This window comes from Boleophthalmus pectinirostris, unplaced genomic scaffold (assembly GCF_026225935.1).
Source record: "Boleophthalmus pectinirostris isolate CB_2022bp ecotype Guang Dong unplaced genomic scaffold, ASM2622593v1 HiC_scaffold_22, whole genome shotgun sequence".
In the NCBI taxonomy this organism is placed as follows: Eukaryota; Metazoa; Chordata; class Actinopteri; order Gobiiformes; family Gobiidae; genus Boleophthalmus; species Boleophthalmus pectinirostris.
Window position 1 is genome coordinate 16807620 of NW_026571190.1, and position 23211 is coordinate 16830830.

Sequence of the window (23211 nt, forward strand, 5' to 3'; positions counted from 1 at the left end):
CATTTGCCCGTGGCCTCCTAGAGGGTAAATATCTGACAAAACTAGAACTAAAAAATAGCTACTTGATACTCAGCACCAATCCACCTGTTAATTCCTGTTTTCCTAAATAATGCTTTAATGAGAAAATGTATACATCTTAACACAGTAATTCACCCACAAGTTGGAGGCACTGAAGCCTTTGTTTTAGAGACATTATGGAAAGAGGAAAGGGCTACTGGGATATTGGCAATACTATACCTATAAGAGTTATGCTATCCATTCAGAAATTGTCTCATGCCACAGACCAAAGCATAAAGAAAGATTGTAGCATAATAAAAATCTTGTAGCAAAATAAAATCTTCACTCAACATGGACACTAAGAAATCAGCCACTTATTCGGTTGATTCAGAAAAGGCCAAGATCACATTAGTGCTAGTCCTAAGCCTGGGTACGAAAAAAGTCATGATGGAAATTTGGCCTAAATCTCCATTGCGTCCATGAAAATATCACTATTACAGGAATAAACCACAGTATATCATAGAACAAATTAGTCAAAATCCCTTACTTATTATGAGTGGGGTTGCCTTGTCACAAACATGACTTGTAATTTGGCCTAGTGCTACTTACCTCCATGGATAGAGTTGAAATTTATCTTCAATCTGTTGAACCTTCTAAACAAGAGAATGGCATGTCTAAAGACAAAAATTGTAAAGGGTTCATATTTACTTTAAACAGAATACCATTTGGTAAAAGTCTTTAAGAAAGATGAAAACCTTTGGATCCAACTGATTGAGTCCATTTAAAGCGCCTTGAAACTCTGCACCTTCTGAAGGTTTTGTGAGATTGCGACAATAATAAGTTTATTATTGGCTATTGGCTGAGTGGCCATTGTTGCCCTTGCTAACAGCTAACAGCTTCAGTGCTCACCATGGAGAGAAGGACGAGTCAACTCAAGAGCCTGCGGAAAAACTCACAGCTTGCTCAAAGCTACTAATGTCCAAGGCAAAGGGCTGCTGCTGGATAGAATACAAGTGCACTCAGACTGTACATAAACAGTATTGGAGCAAATGATGTATGTGTTAAAAATACTAGAAATAGCTGCAACAATCGTGGGCGTTTCATTGGCAGTGCAAAAACATAAAAACTAAATCAACATAATAAGAAAAAGATTACAGTGCACCACCACTTTAAAAATAGAACTGTATAAGCTGTTAGTGTTACTCCTTCACACCTTCCAGAGGCTGTACAGAAAGCAAAATATAAAGCATCCATTGCCATAAAAAAAACAAAAAAAACAAGTGTAGCTGGTAGTTGCCATGACATTAAAGCAGGCAGTATGTCTAGGGTCGAACAATTTGGGAAAAATATATTGATTTTTCAAACTTGCAATTGCAATTATATTTGCAGAAGACTAACTAATGCAGAAATCACATTTCGGAACATGTCTATACAGGAATGGCATTTTTTATAGAATAGATGAATAACAATTTTACAGCCTTTGCGATTTGAAAATTTTGTCCATTCAAATTGTGATTTCATTTAGATTAAATTTTATTTCTTCTTTAAAAAAAATACATTTGGCATTGATCTCATGAACGTGAAAGACTTAGAGATAAGATATAGAAAATATTCATATGTCTTCCTCCAAGGTCTGAACTCTGCTCCAAACCACATGCTTTTACTTGACAACTGGCTGGAGACATTTTCACACAAAAGGGTATCTTGCAACAGAACTTGTCTGTATGTAATGGTAGTAATAAAAGTGTAATTTTCTAGGATACGTGAACCTTCTAAAACCATATATTCTGTCAAACATATCCAAAAAACTTTGAAATAGCCTCTACGACAGATACTTGAGATCAATATGACCATTGGAAACTGGCACGCGGTGCTCATCTCATTCTAATGTGCTCCAATGTGAGAGCAGCTTCAGCAGCGGATGCAGTTTTTAAAGAGGGTAAACATGGAGCTTGCATCATTATGAAAAAGCACAGCAGTGAACCCACTCACCCGCGGCTGCCAGTTTTCATATTGCTTCTGGAGATTTGCCCCAATGGTCTCTAGTGCTTTCTGAGGACTCATCGACAGGGGATCTAAAAGGCAAAACAATGGGGTAATGAAAAACTGTACAGAGCCAGTACATACATCATCTCACAGACAAGCACTAATGTATAAAAGTACCTTTATATTAGCTACAGTTATTTAAAGTCACTGTACTTGAATTTTCTTTAAAAATGTGGAAAACAAAACTAGTTCATTTTAAACAGTTTGCACAAGTAAAATGCTTTCTAATTAGATGCAGATAGAGAATAATTCCGTGTAAATTCATTAACATAAAATTGTTCTTTTTCATCCATTTTGATTTAACGATGATGCTTTTGGCAATGATTTTAAAGGTCTCGATACTCAAATAATTAGGTCTTAAAATTGGCAACGTTTCCATTTGTTGCTTCATTGAGAGTACGGAGGAACTACTGGGAATTCAAATTTCTATACAGTGTGTGGGATGCCTGAGTTCATGTTTGATTATATTAACATACATAAATATACTTTATATTATGCAGTTTCAAACACCATTTTACAGCCTCTTAAATTTAGAATTTGGTTTGCACATATAACAAACGCTTTGGATAAACTGTTACTCCTCTTTTATTACAAGCAAACTCTCATGTTGAAATATTGATGGTAGTCAATCAATATGGCTTGAAGAAATGGAAAATATAGATTCAAACAGATCACATAGCGCTCATCAGCCTGAGAGTAGGTATTGACAATGTAGGAGGAAATAATACCCTTAAGTCAGAAAAATAAACCACTGTTGTTTTGATAAATGCACTCAGAGCACTATCATAACAGGACATTTGAAGATGCCTAGACCATATTAAAGCTTTTTATCCCAGAATGCTTGCGTGAAAAAACTGCAGTAAAGTCAAATAATTTTAGCATTAGGTTTACACTGTGAAAAGGATTTATTTGAAAATCTTAATCTTGTGTTAAACTGCTTCTGTGGCCATAGCTGCTCTGATGAAAGCTGCCCCCACACACACAGCATTCATAAATGGGTGGGTGAAGTATCCTGCTCAATGACACAAGTGCAGTATTTTTTGGTCCAGGTTACATGCACATTTTTATATTGCATAGATTATTGTGTATACCATGGAGATATTTTGTTACACCTCCAAAAAGTGTTGCAAATAGCAAATGAAAATTCTATTCTGTCAACTGGACAAAAGTTTTTAAAGTTTTACAGAAATGAAGAAGCCACTTGGATGAGCGGGGAAATGTCTTCACTCAAACTTTTGCCCAGTTGAACAAATTTTCTTTTTTCAACCTGGACCACTGAGGGATTACACAGACATCCTCTAAAAAGTGTGTTGACAGCATCTCTAAAAAGCTTGTTCACTTTTAGAAACTTTTAGAATTGTGTGGGGTTTTTAATGTTCTCTCCACAAGTTGAAAAGTCCTTGGGGACCTGAACAAAACCATCCTGCACATGCAGAAGCCACTGTGATTTTGGTGCACTCTGCTTTGCCCCTAGATGACACAGCTCCCAGCAGACAGGGAGGGTAAAAATATCTCAAACAGGCAAAAGTAATAAATAGTCAAGACCAAGCCCTTACTACCATGATTAACTATTGAACACTACTTTGATATAATCCAGTATGTTTTCAAAGGTTTATTTTTAAATATATTTTTAAAAGGATAAACTTGTTCATAGTTGTCTTATTAGTGATGCAAATCAAACTATTTAGCTGGTCACTACCTATTAAAAGAGACCCCACCTAATACTGTACATTGGGTATCGAAAAGAAAAATGCACATTCACCAGCTAAAAACAGTAAAACTGTTCCCAATTATGTCCCTTAAATGATTCTGTTTGCATCTTATGAGAATATACTTACACCTCTTCAAGTGAATATGCTTATTATTATTACAAAGTGTGGGCGATTGGAACTTAATGTAGTGGTAGCTTTTACATTACCATGGTTCACCATTAGTAACACTCTTAGTGCTTCATGCAGTTTTGTAAATGGCAAAAGGAGAAATTCAATTTGTCAACTGGACAAAAGTTAGTTTGGATGAGCTGAAAACATATTCAACCAAAATAGTTTCTTCAGTTTTGGTCAAAATGCTGGTGGAGACTGCCTTATATCTGCCTGAAGAGAGAAGCCAACAACAATGAAACTGCTTGTTTACAGTACTGAACTGTAAACAAGTACTTGTTGCAGAGTAGTTTCATTGTAATGAGCTCCTCCCTTCAGGCAGGTATAAGGCAGTGTTCACCAGCATTCTGAAGAAGCAGCTTGGATGAGCTGCGAAATGTATTCGACCAAAATAAACTTTTGTCCAGATGACAAATTGAATTTCTCCTTTTGCCATAGATTCTACCTGGACAACTGAGGGATTTTACATGCAGTTTTGTAAAGTTTGAAATATCTCATCAATAAGACTAGGACTTTCTATAGCCTGAGTATACAGGGCAGTACGTGAGAATTTTACTAAACGTCTCAACTCTGGAATGGACCATTGCTTGACTGAGGTGTTGGACTGCGGAGAGAAGTGGGTTTGGTTTGAATGTTTTTTTTTTTTTTTCTTTTTATGTATATTTATGCAATGTTGTTTGTATGCAATGTTAATTGCGGTACAATTTTAAAAAATGGCTCACCGATCCAGCACTCCAGGCGAGCGCAGGGGGAGGTCTTGACCACATCAGGAGGGTCCACCCCAACATTTAGGCACAGCACCAGCGCTACACTCACTGTCTTCATCTGAAACACAAGAGACGCACACAAGATCATCATTTGAAGGCCAAATATACATGTGTCTATTACAATCATATTATAAATGTTAAAATGAATAAATGGGGTCACTTGGTGCATCTTTAAGTTCAATATTCAACCTTCTCTGCTCATGTAAAATTCTCTCCCTCTTTAGGTAGGTTGGTAAATGGAAAGAGTGAAATGGTAAGCAGTCTGAAGGATGGGTCAAATGCTGACGAAAAATTTTCCTATGGGGACAATAAAAATAACCTTAACCATAAAGGCCCCAGTACAGATAAATTGTATAAGCAGCTACTGACGTCAAAATATGACATTCAATTGACCAATAATCGAGAAGTGTACCTTAGGATGCTGTATAGTTCCATGTGTTAAAGAGTAATTGAAAACGGCAGCATGAGCTCACACAGTGTAATGAATGTACAGAGTCTGGGCACGTTCCAACAAACACACACCATCACAAATCACAGGTCAAAGAGACGTCACTGAAATGGGGATGAGCCATAGTGACAAAAATAAAGAGATTTTTTTTTATTATTATTATTATTTTGACGCTAATGAGACAATATTTTATCAATGTACAATGTGCCTGTAAGTGGTTGAGGTTCATGTGTTGCCCAAAACATGACTGGATCCTAAACTTTTAATGAAAAAACAGCAGAATAATCCTTGTACTCTTGTTTGGGAGATTACAATAGATGTTTTTGTTCATTTTATTTTTAATCAGTCTTTTTGGTAATAAACTAAACTATAAGTGTGTCAGTTGATCATTTCTGAAAAATAAAATAATTGCCTAAACTCTTAACCAATGATGCATCATTGTTAAAATAGCAATTGCAACTTTTTTATTTTTCTTGGCAAATATGTTTTTGTTCATTAAAAAACAGAGACTAGAAAGATGAGTGCCTCAGCGGTTTGATAAAATATCAGGGCAGGTTAAATTCAGGATTACAGCAGGAACACTTAACAACAGAAAAATCTAAAGCAACTCCAACTCCAACTCCATTAAAAAGTCTTTTATTATAAAAAAATTGGACTTGCATATCCTTAATATATGTTTAATAAAATACAGATACTACAGTATGTCCTACAAAAGCACACAAAAACATTTCAAGGTTTATCTGTGAATGTGTAGAGCATGTGAAATGTCTCAAACATTAACCACTATGAGATTGAATATAGATATATTTATATAATATTTACAGTGTGGTGAGTCCTGGTGCCATGCGATCCCATCCACGTGCAGTACATGTGGGTCAATAGATGCTGGAGATAACCTTTATCAGGAGAGACCGAGTGTGTGGGTGGAGAGGGTCTATGGAGGTCAGGTTGTGTGTAAACTGGGTTATGTGTCTTCGCTGGATAAGTTTGCTTTTCCGAGGAGTGCTGTTATGGAGGTAATTAAAGCAGCCGGAGAATCCCTGCTGACCGGAAAAAGGTCAGTGTGCCAGTGGGGCGCAGCAGGACAAAAATCGTTAAAGGTGTGTACCCGTTAACATGAGGCATCACACGCAACACTCCAATCTGCTGTACTTCTCCAATGACCTATTGCATCTGACCTGTGACTAGACGCACACATTTTATGTCTGATTACACTGAACCTGTCAATGTCTATGATTACATGTACACCAACAATTTGATCATTTATCATTTATTTTCTGGAGTTAGCTATTGAAATATCATGTAAACAGTTACATCTGATGTGAGTAATCTATTTTGTTTTCTTTTGTTTTGTTCTAATTTTTCACAATTGTGCAGGTTTTGACAAGGAAAATTAAGCAAAAATCAAAACTAAGGCTGTGGCAAAGACTAAAATCCAAGAGAAAAGTTTAAACTTTGAAAATGTTATTATTAAATTAATTGTACTTTTTTCAAATACAGCAGATTTCTATGTGCAAACACCAAGAATCTGATTTTTACTGGTCATGTAAATGTTCAAAATGTAGTTGTCATTCATGGGGATTTGTTTAAGTAAGTCTTTATTTATATAGCGCTTTTCACAATACTGCAATATTGTTATTACAAGAGCTATTAAATATACATTTTTCTGTGCAACCAGGAAGCAATTTAATTTTGACTGCCTGCATTTGAGAGACACGTGTTACAAAGTAGCAGTGATTTGTGCATACAGGAGGCTTTGCACTCAATGCCCTTTTGGATTCAAGCAGAAAATAGAAAGAAATGGCTGGTTAAGCAGGTGGTAGACCCCCACCACAAAAGTTACATAATGCACCTTCAAAGGGCTTTAGAATTGATAAGAATTCAACACAAATATTCTTAGAGTTTAGATTATTAGTATTGCAATACTTAAGAGGAGGCATTGTTTATTTAGCATTTTTGGTGACAGGTACAACAACTGCTATAACCAGTTCAAGGCACAATGTTGTTGTGTCTATGGGATGCCATTGGCTACGTCAAGAAGAGCATCAGGGATAAAATGCAAACCCTGACAAAAAACAGAGCCAACAAACTGTTAAAAAGGCTTTCTAATATTTGTCCAAAATGACAAGTGCAAGGAATTAATATGAATCAGTCACGTAGATGAGTTATTTTTACCAGACATATCCAAAGAACTTTTCCTGCCAAGACCATGTGTGCCAAGAACCTGACCTGCTACTGGCATTCGTGTTCAAGTTCTGTGCCCAATTACACTGTGATTTACGGTAATAATAACTCTCATACAAAGTGAAGGGACAGCTCCATTACTCAAAAAGTCCTGTTTGATTTACGGAGTGTCTTTGGGCCAAAAGCAATATACTCGCCTCTGAACCACTCAGACTGTATTTTACAGATAGATGCCGTTACAGAGCTGGAACAGGGACAAATTTGATCCTGATTGCCTCAACTCTGGCCTCAGAAGTCATAAAGAAGGCAGCATAGAAATAAATGAACTAGAATAAATTTGGGGTATTTCTGTATGTGTAAACTATAAATAATTTTCATTTACAAATACTGGTCAATTCTATGAAAAGCAGATAGTTTAAATTCTCACTCCTTTTTGCTGTGATAAAAAAATAAAGTTAATATGAATAGAATCCAAACACTATTCAAACCCTCTCTACAGTGACCTCTAAGATTCTGTCCAATGCTCAGCCCTCAAGTATACAAATATATAAAAACATGATACAAAACTATACACAACAACTTGACAAACCTGATGTATTGTGCCATAGTTTCATTAGCAGGACATACGCTGATTGTTTTATGATGAAGGAAGAGGGGGGACTTATAATACATTTTTAAAATACAACATTTTTAAAACAATAAAAGGTAGCATGGTGATCTAAATGTGTTAGCACTTACCCCAGAGAAGTGAAATAGCTCAATTTAGCATAATACAGTATCTTCACAACATATTCACATTACTCAATAAGTTGTATTCACATTTGTTATTGTGCCTGCAAGTTTGCCACTACATTAAAACAAGTAAAAACAAAAATGACACCTTTAGATTATTTTTCTAGACAGAAGACACTGAACCTTGTGTCGGTGTTTCATGTGGATAGTCCCAGTAATTACAGAGATATAAACTAAAACTTTTTTTTTTTTACAGTTAAAAGGCAAAACCATATTCCAAAACTAATTCCTCCCCATCCTCCAGCTCATTTTAAACTATCCATCGGTCTCAAGATGATGAAAAATTAGGACAGTTTCCATAACAATTGACATTTTAAAACAAATTATTAGATCTTTTGAATACCCATTTTAGAAGGTTAAATGAACCCAGACTATTGTACCTATTCTATCTGTCCACTTTAAAACACTGGGGAGTGACTTGGATAGGTGTAAATGCCAAAAGGGCCTTCCCTGCCTGCAGATCTAACACTACATGAGGTTTCCTGCACAGCTCAGTTCACTTCTCATCCTTCAAAGAAGCACAGGCTTTCTGATGTCCCTCGACAAAGAGCCAAGAGCAGACACACACAAACTTTAATGAGGATTCGGGCTTCCTGCGGTACAGGGAAGGCTTACCTGCTCAAAGGTATTCCCTGTGTATTTCTCACTTTTAATAGGGGTGGGTGATATTGACAAAAATTAAAACCAATATTTTTTTATAATCCTGATAAATATTTTAAGACTTTATTATGGCAATCCATCAGAAATTTGCTAAAACATGTCGTAAACGAAATGGAGGTGCAAATATCACAGAAACCGGACTTTAACGTACCAAAATAACAATTCATACCTTCAGCTTTAAGATTACACTGCAAGTTACTTTATTTTTGCAGGATATTTGTTGTTGTTGTTGTTGTTGTTTTGTTTTTTTTATTAGACTTTATAGATATTTCTCAACAGTCATCTCAAAACAAAGCTATATATTTTTATAAGCCCATAATTCTGAATGACAGAATGCCAGGTACCATTTTATATTGTCAATATGTAAATTTATGATGTGGTATAGTGAGAATACAGCTAGATAACCCAGAGCATGAGAAAAGCTTTGCCCTTATTTTCAGACTTTATTGTTCTGTGTAACTATGTGGACATTTATATGCAACAGGTGTATAAGACCTACTCTCCATCAGCTGTTTGATGTATCTACAATGATATTCAGCAGACAGAAACTGATATTTCAAAGGGTACAACAAAAACACTAGCTCTATGGGGAAAAGAGGCAGATTTGGCCTTTAAATTCAACAAAGAAAATGACAGCAAGCCTTAGCGAAGCTTTAATGTGAAGTCCGGGGAGAGAGGGGGATGTTGCTGTCACAACAGGTGAAATGTCAAAGTGGTGGAAGGATGTGTCATTATCATTTCGGAGTATTTTCTTTTATTGGCCAACACTGTTTATGATTAACATGATTTTTTAAGTTGTTCTTCATCTTTGGCTTTATGGTACACGGCAAAAGAAAGTGAAAAGTGTGGAGACGTATTCATCAATTTATTTGGAGCTAGGAATGGATCTTACAGTGCTAAGGCCAGCACAGAACACTGATATGATTTGGCAGATATTTACATCGGATGCTCTTCCAGTCGACCCTAGTTACATTAAAGTGACTTGGCTGGACAGTGTGAGGACCTGAATTTGCATTGGAGGTCAATGATCACTAACACTGGCTACAACTAGTTTAACATGCATACCAAAAAAAATCTAATCATGATTCGAGTTATCAGATTACTGAAATGTCAATTAAACAGTTCCATTTGATACAAGTAATTTGACTTCTTTATGACTGTTCACACCTATTTTGACAAGAAATATTATGCAAAAAAGGGGTAGACTAATGAATAAAATGTTAAAGACAGAAAGACTTATTTTGTGCATATAAACACATAAATCTGTCTCAATTTTTTTTTTTGCATTGTTCATGTAAGCTGAAAATAAAATAATTGTGTTTCATACATCAATGTGAATGAAAAGGAGCAGAAAGAAGTGTAGACTTGTAATATTTGCCCCTTTTCACGCACACACACAAAAAAAAACTGTTCCAATGTAATGTATAATCTGTAGCAGCTACATTTATAAGCAACTCATTTAAGTGACATAAACAATAATAAGTACTTACTAATTAAGACAAAAGGACAGTTACTCTGCAATCTCATTTTTTTTAGCATATCATATTTATTATTTCTTTTAAACACTTGAATAGATTTTGAAGCTTTGATTTTTTCATTCGTCCATGGAGACGTTATCACCTGGTTATCAAGTTATTAAGTCTATGGAAAGGCAAGCTTGTTCACAAAGAACAATTTTAATGTGTTTTTAGGAAAAAAATCCAATAAATGCAAGAAGGATCAATTTAATGCCGTACTGCGGATTGTTCCAGACAAAGCAATGATCACAGTGAAATAAAGGTGGCTGACCTTCCATCAGAAAATGTTACACGGTGCCCCTTTAATAAAATATTTTTATAGAGTTTCAGATCATTTAAAAATAGTTATTGTAGCACGTCTTGGTAGTGATGGTTCTAGCTTTATAATCACAACCTGCACACACACACACACACACACACACACACACACACACACACACACACACACAAGAAGTCAACATTTAAATGAGTCATAGCACTGCCCACCAGGGTGCAGTGAAGAAGGACTAGACTAACAGTTATAAAAGGGCGCCGTTAATCATGCTTACAATTAAGAAGCCACAGACAGACGCATAATTAACATCCTAAAACAAACAGCATAGATTAAATTATTTCTTCCCGTCTCACCTCCACTGAAGGCAACTCATAATGTGTTTGATATTAGCTTAAAAGACAATAATAGCATTAAATAAACTTGTTCAAACAGCATCTTTGAACAGTATCTTTGACATTTCGCTCGTCGTTGTTCAATAAAATAAAAATATCAACTTTATTATTATTATTATTATAGGCCTGTCACAGAAACAAAATTTGAAGTGTGATGCATTGCTGTAGAAAATGTCGTTTATGTCCTTGACACAATAACCCTTAAGAACGATTATAAATTAAATAGCAGAATTAAACACTTCAAACAGTTCATACCTAGAATGGGTCATAGAAGTGATTTATTCAAACCTCTACAGCTCAAATCTTATTGTACAAAATGTTCTCTGCAAGTACAAAGAAAAGGTACCTATGATAAATATTGACTTTTAAAAACGATTGTTCCATCTTTTATAGACCAATAAATCAATATAGTAATTATCATGACGGGACTACTTTATGATGGTTCATTTTTCAGGAGTTAACTGACCAGGAAGCAGAAAACGTACTGAGGAGGCTCTTGGTAAAATTAAAGATATTTTATTCCCTAACACTTGCGGAACTGGAGCAGTCCACCTCCTACTGAGTAGTTTAACAAGAACAACAAGCTGCCATCAGCACGTGTGTATGAGAGCTGGAATAGAAAGGACACATCTTTGACAAAAGGCATATGCAGCTCTGACACGTTTGTGGTAAAAAAAAAAAAAAAAAAGGCTGTGGATGAGTTTGTAGTAGGTTTAAAATGCAACATTTTGGGAGAGAAAAAATACAAAATGGCTCACATATTGGGCCAAAAACTTTGACAGAGCTAATCGGCCATCAGCAATCCTCTGGATTCCAAACAATCGGTATCAACGTCGGCCTTGAAAAAAGCCATATTGATTGATCCCTATTTTAAAGGTGCACTGTGTAACTTTTCAGGTTGAAGATACTATTGCTTTACTTGTAATTTTAAAATGTGGGTGTTTTTATTGCTCAAAAATACCTAAAAACATGCATTGCATTCTAACTGTGAGTGGGGTCACCTCTTCTCTGATCTCACCTGTCAATTGACCTAGTGGCATCTCCTGTTTGTCTTTATGATGATTAATAAGTTTAATGCCATACTTATATTCTAGGCAGAACAATGTCATATCCATAGAAACAAGCAGGTGATGGTTACAGGAGTTATTTATTTCAAATTTTCATGTTACAGATATTTTTAATAGAATAAAAATTATTCTGATTCTGAATTTCATAATGCTTTGATTAACTGCCAAATCTCAATTTTACAGAAAGTCACTAATAATAAATAGTACATCTCATCTTGGTAGCAGCCAGTAAATCCAACAAATGTGTGACCCCTGTCTGTCAGCGGAAACCTGAAGTGAAAGGCTAAACACAATTATATTTTAGTACTTGTATAACAGACTTTAAAGATTTCCAATAAACTGAGGATTGACAAGAGGGGGACACTGATTGGATTGGATAGGATAGGGACATTATAGCACTGGTTGAAAATTCATTCATTATTATGTTTGCCCAAAGTCAATGTGACCTATCGGAAAGGCCGACATATATAAGGACATAAAGGGGACAAAGTCAGATGTATTGCTCATGTATTTTGCCTGGATGTAGATTTGAGAGCAGCTGTCTTCCGGTTGGTGTATGGGCTTATAATTGGTGTCTGTCCAGATCTCATTACCAGTGTTAGCAAACTCCAGGGGACTTCCTCTCCCTCCTCGCCCTTTTAAGACACGTGCACAACCACACGGCGGGTCAATCAATGCTCTAATCATTTCATGTGTTAAACCAAGAAATCAAGTTGTTTTTTTTTCAAAGGCCTGTATCTTCTTGTATATGTATTCTTGTAAACATAAATCATATTTACATTGTACATTGTATGTAAAAGCTGCTAAATACAAAAAAATGCAGTCTGTAAAATATTATATATTTTTACATTTTCACCTTTTTTCTTCATCAAGCGCACATTGTTACTATGAATAATGGGAAACAAACGGACACTATCCAAACACTTCTCTGTTATGGTGCTTTTTCAAGAGTGTCAAAACAGTAGATAGTAAGCAGAGGTTGAAGAACTATAAGGAAACAACTGCATAACATTATCCCAGACAGCTGTTTGGTGCAACATCACTGTAGCAAAAAGACTAATGGAGGCTGGTAGCGAGTGGTTAAAAACATTTTTATATTTATATTTGGAGATTTGGAAAATTTACTACTGTGTATTATTTTTTTTATATCAAAATACAACAAAAGGCTCAATAAAAAAACAAGAAATACCATTCTTTAGTATGTGACCAGTTATTCTATTTACAGTGTTAATGTGACAAGCAAGAAGTTAACTTAATTTATAAACAGATTCAAATAGCAGCTGAGAACTGTGATTGTGCAAATGAAAACTCTGAATCAATTTTATTCCATATATTTGTATTCCTCAAAATAGTCTTATGACGCATGTTTAGACATAATGATTATTGACTGATTCAGAGGTAGTTTCGAAACCAGTCATTTTACTTAGTACATGGTTTTATCAAAAACACTAGTCATGCGTTACAAAGACCTAAAAAGGCTTTCAAATTTTTCAGACTTTGAAATGACCATCTGTTTCTCTGGATTTTAAACTTGGAATCAGCATTGACTATGAAAAAATCCATATCATTCAATCTCTACTTCTGACTCATAGATACAAACCAACTACATACGTTTTGTATTCTACTTTTGCATCTCATGTTTTTAACAGTACTGTACATTTAGAATCTTTAGTTAGTGCATACATTTGTCCTAATCACACTCTCCTCGGGGTCACATAGACCCGAAGAATTTATTTTTTTTCCATTCTACTCTCTTGGGTCGGGTCGATCAGACCCAAAAATGTATTTTTCTTTATTTTCTCGCCAGGTGAGAAAATACATTTTTGGGTCTGATTGATCTGCCTCAAGAGAGCGGGAAGGAAAAAAAAATGTCTTCGTGTCTATGTGACCCCGATGAGCACATGAGGGTTTAACAATATTGTCTATGATCTATTTTTTTCAGCAATATCACACTTCAACTTCTGTTATTTTGACAGGCCTATGTTTAGGGATATTTTAGATTAACAACGTTGACAAATTTATTACAAAAAACTACTACATTACTCAAAGAAAATCCTTGTAAATTAATTTCCGTTTCCTTAGAACTAGAGCTACCATTATCTCTCCACTAATTGCACTGATACAAAGAGGAAATTAATCTATCTTTTCACTGCAGGCAATAGACTTCACAAAACTGTCCTCCATAAAAACTCTACAAACCTCACTGGTGTGAATCAGAGTGCAGGGTTAACAAGTCTGGGGCTGTATCTAGAACAAACCTGTTGCCAACACTCAATAAAGTAATTATTTATAGCTCTTACAAATACTACCCGTGTCTAAAATCTATTCTGTGCCCAACCAAGTGTGCCCATTGATTCTTGTAATGATGCAGAAGATAAAGAGGAGCAGACCCAGAGCTCGTACAACATCCTTACAATGAGCTTGGGTATTGATGCTTTATTGATTTCATTCCTCACAAGACTCAAAAAAAAATCACAATTGTAATAACAAGGATGAAGAGGAGGAAATGGTATTGCCAGTACACTTCAGGAGAAATGGCACATTGACCCACACCACTAGGGATTTAGCCTTATATTAAAGGTCCTGCATTATACAAAACTAACTCTTTAGTCATGTTAGAATGTTCTTACCTTATCAAAAACATACCTGGAGTTGTGATTTGTTCTATTGACACATCCTAATCCTGCATTATTAGGCTGTCTGCATCTTTAAAGCTTAAAATCCTCTGTTCCACCTTCTGATGTCATGTAGTGGTAATTTTCAAGTTAACAGCCACCTTTTGCCTTTAGTTCAGTAGTGATTGGCAATTCCAGGGCAAAAATCATCCAAATAATTCTAGTGAAAATTTATGGAGTTTAAAAACACAGTGGAGCACTTCCTGTATTACCACGTGATATAAGCTATTTTCAGTTGGAGAGAAGAACTCAGCCTTAATATGCAGTGTTTGTGTGTTAAACACATGAATGAACATAAGTCAATATTTAAGATTGAAAATAAATTTCACACTAAAAAAAAAAAAACAATACAGTGATTGGTGTATTTTCTATTGCCCAAAGACATGGGATGGCACAAGTTTTCACACAAATTACTTATTGGCCTTTGTCTGTTGAAAGGCGCACTAAGTACGTTTTGTGCTGGAGGGTCCACCACCTCCTTGTCTCCATGGAGAAGTTATTGCTTTGCCTGGAATGCTCCAGAGTATAGCATAAAACTCCATCTCCAAGAAGACAAGTTACTGGTCCTATCTGTGGAGAGATCAAGGTCAGAATCAGAAAGCTTGTTTTTTGAGATATTTTGGAACATTAAAACACATGAAATTTGATCACTTCTACATGGTTAAATTGAATGCCATGTTGTGGAACATTCTCCCTAAGGCAATCACACCCCATCATAAAAGTGTTACAGTGTACCTTTAAAATAGTAGAGAAAATTATGATATGGAAACCAGACACAAGGCTCTATAGTTTTTCCTATTGTCCCTCAGCCATAAACATCCTGTGTCTCTGCTGTTGGATCAATTGTCTTTGTACAGGACAAGCACAAACTGAGTGTACCACAGTGGCAGCAGCAGCAGCAGCAGCATTTTGTGTTTGGACCAGCACAAATGTGCGTGTGACAGAACAGACAAACACTTCACAGTCCATAAAGTTTACTTCAAACCAGGGGAGTTGACTATTAAATTAAAAAGACAGAAGTTTGAAGATGGGTCAAGTTCTGTGTCAGCTATAATGCAACTTGAGAGAAAGCTGGAGAAAGTGAATCTGAAACTCTGTATTGTATTTGTGAGATTTATTAATTTGTTTTGTTGAGACAGCTTCAAAGTTTAACAAATGAGTGTACACTTATAGGACAACCATACATGCACATAAAAGTTAAATATAAGAGCTTTTTCTATGGTAAAATGAAAAATAAAGGAAGTATGTACTGGAGTAAAAATTGTGTTATTAGTATTCAACAAAGCGGTACTCAACAAAAGATACATCAAAATCAAGTTTATATTTTCAGGCAATTAGTGAGATTGCACCTACATAGGACGTACACTAATGATTCTAACATATTTTTTGAAACACAAATACAGGTATTGAAAAATAGAAAAAAAAAATGTGACTGAAGGCTGACAAAAACCTTTTTTGTTTCATTCTGATTCGATAATGACACATTCTTTGTGATAAAACATCTTTTTATATGTATTTTAGATTCAGTACAGCCCAGTTAACAATTACAAGCAGTATTATTTTAATAGTTGAATAGTCACAAGTTTTCCTTTTCACTGTTGCAGCCCAAATAAATTACACAAAAAAAGATTAAACATAGTCATCGTTATAGTCAGTCAGTAAAATGCAATTGTAAACAAAAAAAGATTTATGATCAGTGCTTTATCTTATCAGGTTGAAGTTCATCTCTGTTTGCATTACCACCAACACCTGCCCCGCTATAGCCTATGAATCACTTACAATTATTATTACAGCAACAGAAATCCTGAAAGACAGATTCAGCAGCAACATGTTATTCAAAAATAACCCAAAACTCATTTTACCATTGCAAACATTTTAGTGTCAAACTGTCTGACCTTGCCTTACATTGAACAATACAGATACCACTTTGCAATCAGAGCGGTCTTGGTTTTTAAACGTTAAACCACTCGCTCTCGTCATGTCACAAACTACAAGGACAAAGAGGTCCAGCAGTGACGACAGATTGATTTGGGCACCTCCTGTGTTTCTGGTTCAAGTGCTCAGGGACAGTCTGTGTGTTTTCAAAAGCAAAAACTCCCACAGTGCAGCACATCATTTATGGCCCACTTGAACGCCTCACGCTGATCCTCTAACCTTCACTGGCTTCACTTCACAGCTCACAATGTTCATGTCAATGGACACAATACAAAAGAAAGAAACTGAACATAGCACATTCATTATTAACAGAGATTGCCATGCAGAGGAGTGGCCTAAGATTGTACTCACGTAAAAGTACCACTGCCAGAAAATAATATGACTGAAGTAGAAGGTAATGGTGTAAACAATTACTCAAGAGTAATAATTATTTTATCAAGCTACTACTACTCAAATAAGAGTAATTGTAAGAGTAACTGTCTGGACATAAAAACCGATTTATAACTGGGAGTTAATTTGGTCAAAAATATAAATAAATACATAAATATTGTGGATTATATAAAGGGTAGATTACAGAAATGAGAAAAACTAAATCCTATATGGGGAAATAAACTTCGGAAATATAAGTTATATTGTCAACATAAAGATTATGTAACTTGTAGACTTACAGTGGAAAGAGTAATGAAAGCATTTACTCAAGTAACAGTATTGTTACACGGTAATACTCAAGTAGGAGTAAAAGTATGGTGTCCGAAAGACAAAAAGTAACTGTTCACAAGTGAATGTAACCGAGTACTACCAAATTCTGATCTCAGGTCTGAAACTCAGTTAACATAAATAAGGCATTAGACTCATCTTGCAACAAATCTCAAACTTAAACTACCACGCAAATTTTCTAGTCAAGTTCATTAAATTGAAAACTCACTCGAACAGTACTGCATGATAAAGGTGACTCGATTTGTCCTGCATACATAGCTCTGAACCCTGTATCAGAATAGCATACGCTGGCACTGTTTAAGTCAACTACCCATCAACGCTGCAGGCTATAATAACACAACCTCGATCATTTAGCACGACTTCCTGATAAAAAATACCAATCTCCATCAGAGTTTATATACCCTTTTAAATCAATACTTTATTCACTTTTAATGATGTCATCTCATTCACAATTTCCTTGAAGCTTGATACTGGACAACATGGACGCTATGTTAAAAATTCATTTGGGTGTATTTACTGAGGAGGTGTGCGGAGATGGACTGGGTTATGGACGACTATGAAGACGGGGCCATCATTGCAGCAGTGGAAGCCGAGAGGCAGTGAAATAATCAGGTTGGTGGCACTGCAGTGGATCAAACAGGAGCTTTATGAGAGGTGAAGCGCTGGAACACACTGTAGTCATTCATGAGGGAAAGCTTTGAGGTTCCCCTGTCAGCGCGTGGTGCAGCAGAATCAAATGAATTGGAGTTGTGATAAAAAGGAGGGGGGGTACTACGCAGTGATTTAGCTCAGAGGCCCCGGTGATTTTAGGGTGTTTTCAAATGGAGTCATTAGAAAGAAGCAGGTTTACAATTGTGCTGTGGGATTAGTGAGAGAGTAGCTGTGGCAGGTTGGGCTTGGTTCTCTCTCCCGAAATCAGTGCGTCTATAGACAACTGTGATGTCAGCAATTCAAGTGATGTTATTCATTTTAATATTTTAACAAACAAAAATACACTAGGGGTGCAGTCAATTCAAAATCAAAATGAGTTGGTGCAGTTCTCAAATCTCAAAGGCTGGCTAGAATCATTTTAATAATAAAATGTCTTCTGCAAAGAACAAAATATCCTTCCTGTATTTTTATAGACAAGTTGTAGCTTTAGTTTCTGAATCCTCTGGAATGCATGACGAGATTCTTATATTAGTTAAATCAATCCATATTTAAGTCCCACATGCTGAATGAATGAAGAATTCTACTATTTAAAGATATATCTACAATCTAATCACAAGTGCAATACTTGAAACTTTTTTTTTAATGCAGCCCTACAGCTCAAATGAAAATACTTGACCCAACAAGCTCCTGTCAATGACTTTTGACAATTGTAGATGTTTAAGAGTCCCATATCATGCATTTTTTGCACTTTTGAAAGTAGACATTTTTGCCTTGTTATTCCTGTAGGATACTATGACATAATATGCATTTTAGGCATATCTCAGTCTAACTCATGAAGTTTGTCTGTATCATAAATGCTAGAACAGAGCAGTGTATGAACATTTAAAATACAATAGATGTTCTTTAGTGCCAAAGAATAGTACTTTCTGGTATTTTTACATTTTAATTATTGACATTTGACCTTCTTCCTAATGCGGTAATAACTTTTGCCTGATAAAGCCACTGTGCTAATCTACAGAGGCTTTGTCAGAGGCATTATCATGAAACCAGTGTGCATGTGCTAACATGAGAACACATGTGACAGATTATATAGTTATTGGTGAAGCATGACTGATTGTCCTCAGTTAAAGGCAATGTAGCATGTCAAAGAAAAACTAGGATGTTGATAATGAACAAAACATGCTCAAGTCTAAACACAACATAACATATAGGCACACAGGTATAAAAGACCAGACACTGCCAACACCACAACTGAGCTCATAATGCACGTGACACTTTCATCATCTGAAATACATAAAAATGGTTGCTTTTAAAATGAGTGTAATTTCAGTCTACAGCACAACAGCCTTCCTTTTACTTAATCCCTTTTTACTTCTGTTATTGATCAATGTCTGTTTCACTGTTTGATTATCTAATCTTCTGTTAAAATCAATGATCTTATTATAGTCCAAGTGCATAGAGCTGCACTAATCAGAAAATGGGTGAATCATGATATGGTAGTTTTACCAAAAAACATATTGTTACAGAGATCTAATCGCAATTAGATTTTTTTTCACCATATCACCCACCCTGAATGCACCACCAAGCAAAATATTAGAGATGTTCAACTGAGACAACATTTCTTTGCGACTAAAACTAAGGCAAGGTTCAATATTAAAAAACTAATTTCCTTCCTTTTACTTCAGCTGATCGCAACAACACAAATGACTTATTTACATATTTTCAAAGAAATATTTTTCAGTCAACAGTCCAATACCCACTTTCTTTTAAGTGGATTGTCTGTGGATGTCCAACCTCATAAAAATGCCAAGCAGTACAACATCATCACGGACTGCCTCTTAATAGTTCAAAACAACATTTCACATTTTTATTTGACACTGCCTAATTAGAGGTGGGAGATATATATGAAAGATTCATAATAGCACAGTTGTCAAGATACGCTAAATTAGAATAATGATTGATTTTAGTATATTCAAAAAGAGAAACATTTAGTGCAATCTCCCAAACAATGGTATAAAGGCATATTTCTGCCTTCTGTGACTAATTTTATAGTCCACTTATATCATGTGTGATACTTGAACCCGATTCATTGTTACAATATCATCTGAATACTGTTATCAAGATCATGCAAAAAACTGCAAATTGTTGCCTCTACATTGTGAACAATCATTCTCAAAACTCTTGCAATTAGGGTGGGTGCCAAAAGAAAACAATCACAATTTTCTGAGAGCCAGATGACAATTTTGATTTTGCATTTACATTGCCTTGAAGAGGTAATTATAGTCATCTGCTTCTTCTGAAAATTCACACTATTGCAGCTGGTCACATCCATCTGTCTTTAACTCAGAACACTGATATACCAATAGCTGGTTTAAGTGGGGAAAAACAGTCCTTGCTTCATTCATTTTCCAAAATAGCGTTTCATCACAGGAATAAGTTAACAATTCAGTTTTTATCACCATATCCCCCTAGTTGCAATCATATGTAATGTAGAATAATTATATTATGATTAATATGCATTGCATAGACCAGTCCTACCTCTGACCCTTAAGCCCCCCACAGAGAGCAGACTCACCCGGTCCTTCATTCTCCAGCTTTGGGCCAGAGCCTTGGAGCCCTCAATCTTCTCTGAGTGCCTCTTCTTCATGAACGCCAGCGGCAACTTCCAGTCGTTCATGTCAGCCTCCTCTTCCTCAGCCAGAGCCAGCGCCGGTGAGTGCAGCTCTGAGTCCATCTTCATCAGTGCCCTGTAAGATATTCAGAGATAATGTTCTTTAGAGGTTCATCAGTATGTTTTAATAGCTTTGGTGCTCTAAGATTGTGGTCAAATAAAGTTTTCAATGTTTGTTGTTTTTTTTATAATAATAGACAAATAAAGGTATGAGGTTTTGTTATAAATCAACTTTGGATCTCCTAAGCTAACAATAATAGTCCTAAGTTTCCTAATCATTTATTGTGGCCTACTTTCTGTCTAAAAATAACATCACATCCCCAAGTTAATATATCAATGTTTTTCCCCTCTGCCACAGTCATTATGTAAAAACTACATATCACTTGCACTGATATTCTATTAATTCCTGTAACAATGTACAAAAATAATATAATTATACAATATGGCTCATAAATATATGTTGTCATTCTTTCATAGACTAAAGTAAAACATGAATAATTTAAGTTATGTATCCTATCAATACAGCTCTCAACGTCAGCAGTCTTCGAGCATCCAGTGAAATACCAGTTTTCACTGAGGGGGCATTTATCCATTTAAAGCTCAGCAAAAAAAACAAAAATGAGCCATCAGCAATAGGATAGGGTGCGTACTGCAAGAAAAAAAAAGCCACTTCAAAGCACAAACATTTTGAGCTAAAATAAACTAGTATCACTTCTGTTTTTCAGTTTACAGACTTTGTGCAACTTCAAAGGCCACACTTATGACTTTTTACAACCACTATTTTACTCAGAATCTATATATTTTTCAGATGTAGTTTTAACAGATCAGACATTGCAGACCAAAACATTAAACAGATTTTGACAACACAACAGAAAGAGACATTGAGACTGGATGTATGGCACAAAGCAATCAAAAATGTAAGCAATTCCTATAACCTTTAAAAATGCTACTTTATGGAAGAAAGTTCATAAAGCCCATGTATTGTTTCTTAGATCTATTAATGCAAAACAGAACTACAACATTTACTTTATTGATGTTTTGGTCTTGCATCTGTGGTTATGAAACTTTGCTTAATCTGGAGTTTCATTTTCTCTAAACTGTACTGATTTTCGGGGTAGAGGTTAGAGGGACTTGTTGCTTGTTGAGTTAGTTTGTGTACCTGTATGAATTCATGTTAACAGCCTCAGTCCAGGATCTGTGCTTCTCAGGTCTCAAATAAGCCGGGTAGCTCGCTGTTAGCAAAGCGCGGCTAATTTGACAGCTCCGTGCTAGCGCTGTCACTGTCAGACTGCATGTGTAGCTCAAGCTATTTAGAGCTTAGTTTCCAGCTAAAGTTGCGAAATGGCACAAGCAGTGAGACAGAGCAGATGTGCGGAATGGCGCTAGTCCAGCAGCGGAGCGTGCAGATGGCAGAAGCGTGCAAACCTTGGTCCTTGGTGAGTGTCAGCCCGTGCAGAGCCTCTCCGTCTGCGGCTGATCACAGACACAGTGGCACAAACTATCCGCGTCAGAAACTTGTATGGTAGCGTCCAGAGCCGGTACAGGAGGTCAAAGCCGTCAAAGCCCAGCAGGACGGGCGCGTGTTTGCAGGGGAATCCGCGGCTCCTCTCCCCGCGGCTCTTCGCTATGGAAAGCGGCTGGGAGCGAGGCCCATCTTCACACGGACACTCTGCCACAGCCACACGCAGCACCGGCCGCACGATCGAGCCCTGAGCACCGATACTCCTCTGCTGTAGGTCCGCGGCACCGCGGGACAGCCTCCTACTTTGGTTTTGGCGGAAAACGCACAAAGTCCCAAGAATTTCTCCGAAGAGGCACTTGTTCAGCACTGCAGCCAGGGCGCAGCCATGTTGGGTTGGACCCAGAATGCACCGTGAGCTGCGAGGGACGGCGTCTGACGTCACAGACGTACAGCTGGGACACGGCGTAAAATTCTCAAATTTTATTAAATTGCTTTAGTAGTTGAATGCGAAGGGGTATTTGGGTATAACTTGTCTTTAAATAAGCTAACTGAAAACTGTTTTGACAGTCTGGCAGTTGTAATAATCCTACCACCCTGCCTGCAACACATGACGTTGGCCTGAGACCGTAAACCCTGTGCAACACTGCGTTAAATGCTTTGACCTTTCTTGTAAGCACATACCATTGCTCAGTGGCCTGGTTGGCCTACTTCAAAATGTGCTGTCCCCCCAGTAACTCATCAGCAGGACAATCAAATCTGCAGGGCTGTCATATCTTGAAATGATCTCACCTATTTTACCTTGTCATTCTAATAAACTAATGATTTAATTACAACTACTTTAAAAGGCTACTTTAAATAGGCCTGCAATTGTCTACCTACTTATAATTCCTTCAAACATTTACCTACTCCTTCAATTTCTTTTCTTTTGTTGCTCAAAGAAATGTTCAGACCAACACATTTTTAATGTTGTCATTGGTACATGTATGCTGAAAGGCATCCTTGAACAGAAGACCTTCCCCATGTTGGCAAGTTCTCCATGTGCTCCAGTGATGTCAAAATTGCACTTTTTAAATGTT

General features: G+C 36.3%; 1 protein-coding gene across 8 annotated transcripts in view; it reads right to left on the reverse strand.

Annotated features, from left to right (window-relative positions):
- The window catches only part of rptor (regulatory associated protein of MTOR, complex 1), a 199497-nt gene extending 176958 nt beyond the window's left edge, over positions 1-22539 (reverse strand). For 7 of the 8 annotated variants that reach the window (XM_020939830.2, XM_055157943.1, XM_055157942.1 and 4 more), the window contains exons 1-4: positions 21833-22539; positions 20578-20749; positions 4646-4748; positions 1990-2072 (exon numbers count right to left, since the gene is read on the reverse strand). In XM_020939830.2, the coding sequence (XP_020795489.1) occupies positions 1990-2072; positions 4646-4748; positions 20578-20749; positions 21833-21846 (372 nt within the window). In that variant the 5' untranslated portion in view covers positions 21847-22539. The remainder of the gene's footprint in view (positions 1-1989; positions 2073-4645; positions 4749-20577; positions 20750-21832) is intronic. The other variant, XM_055157939.1, reaches the window with a different exon arrangement.
- Positions 22540-23211: the final 672 nt, after the last annotated feature.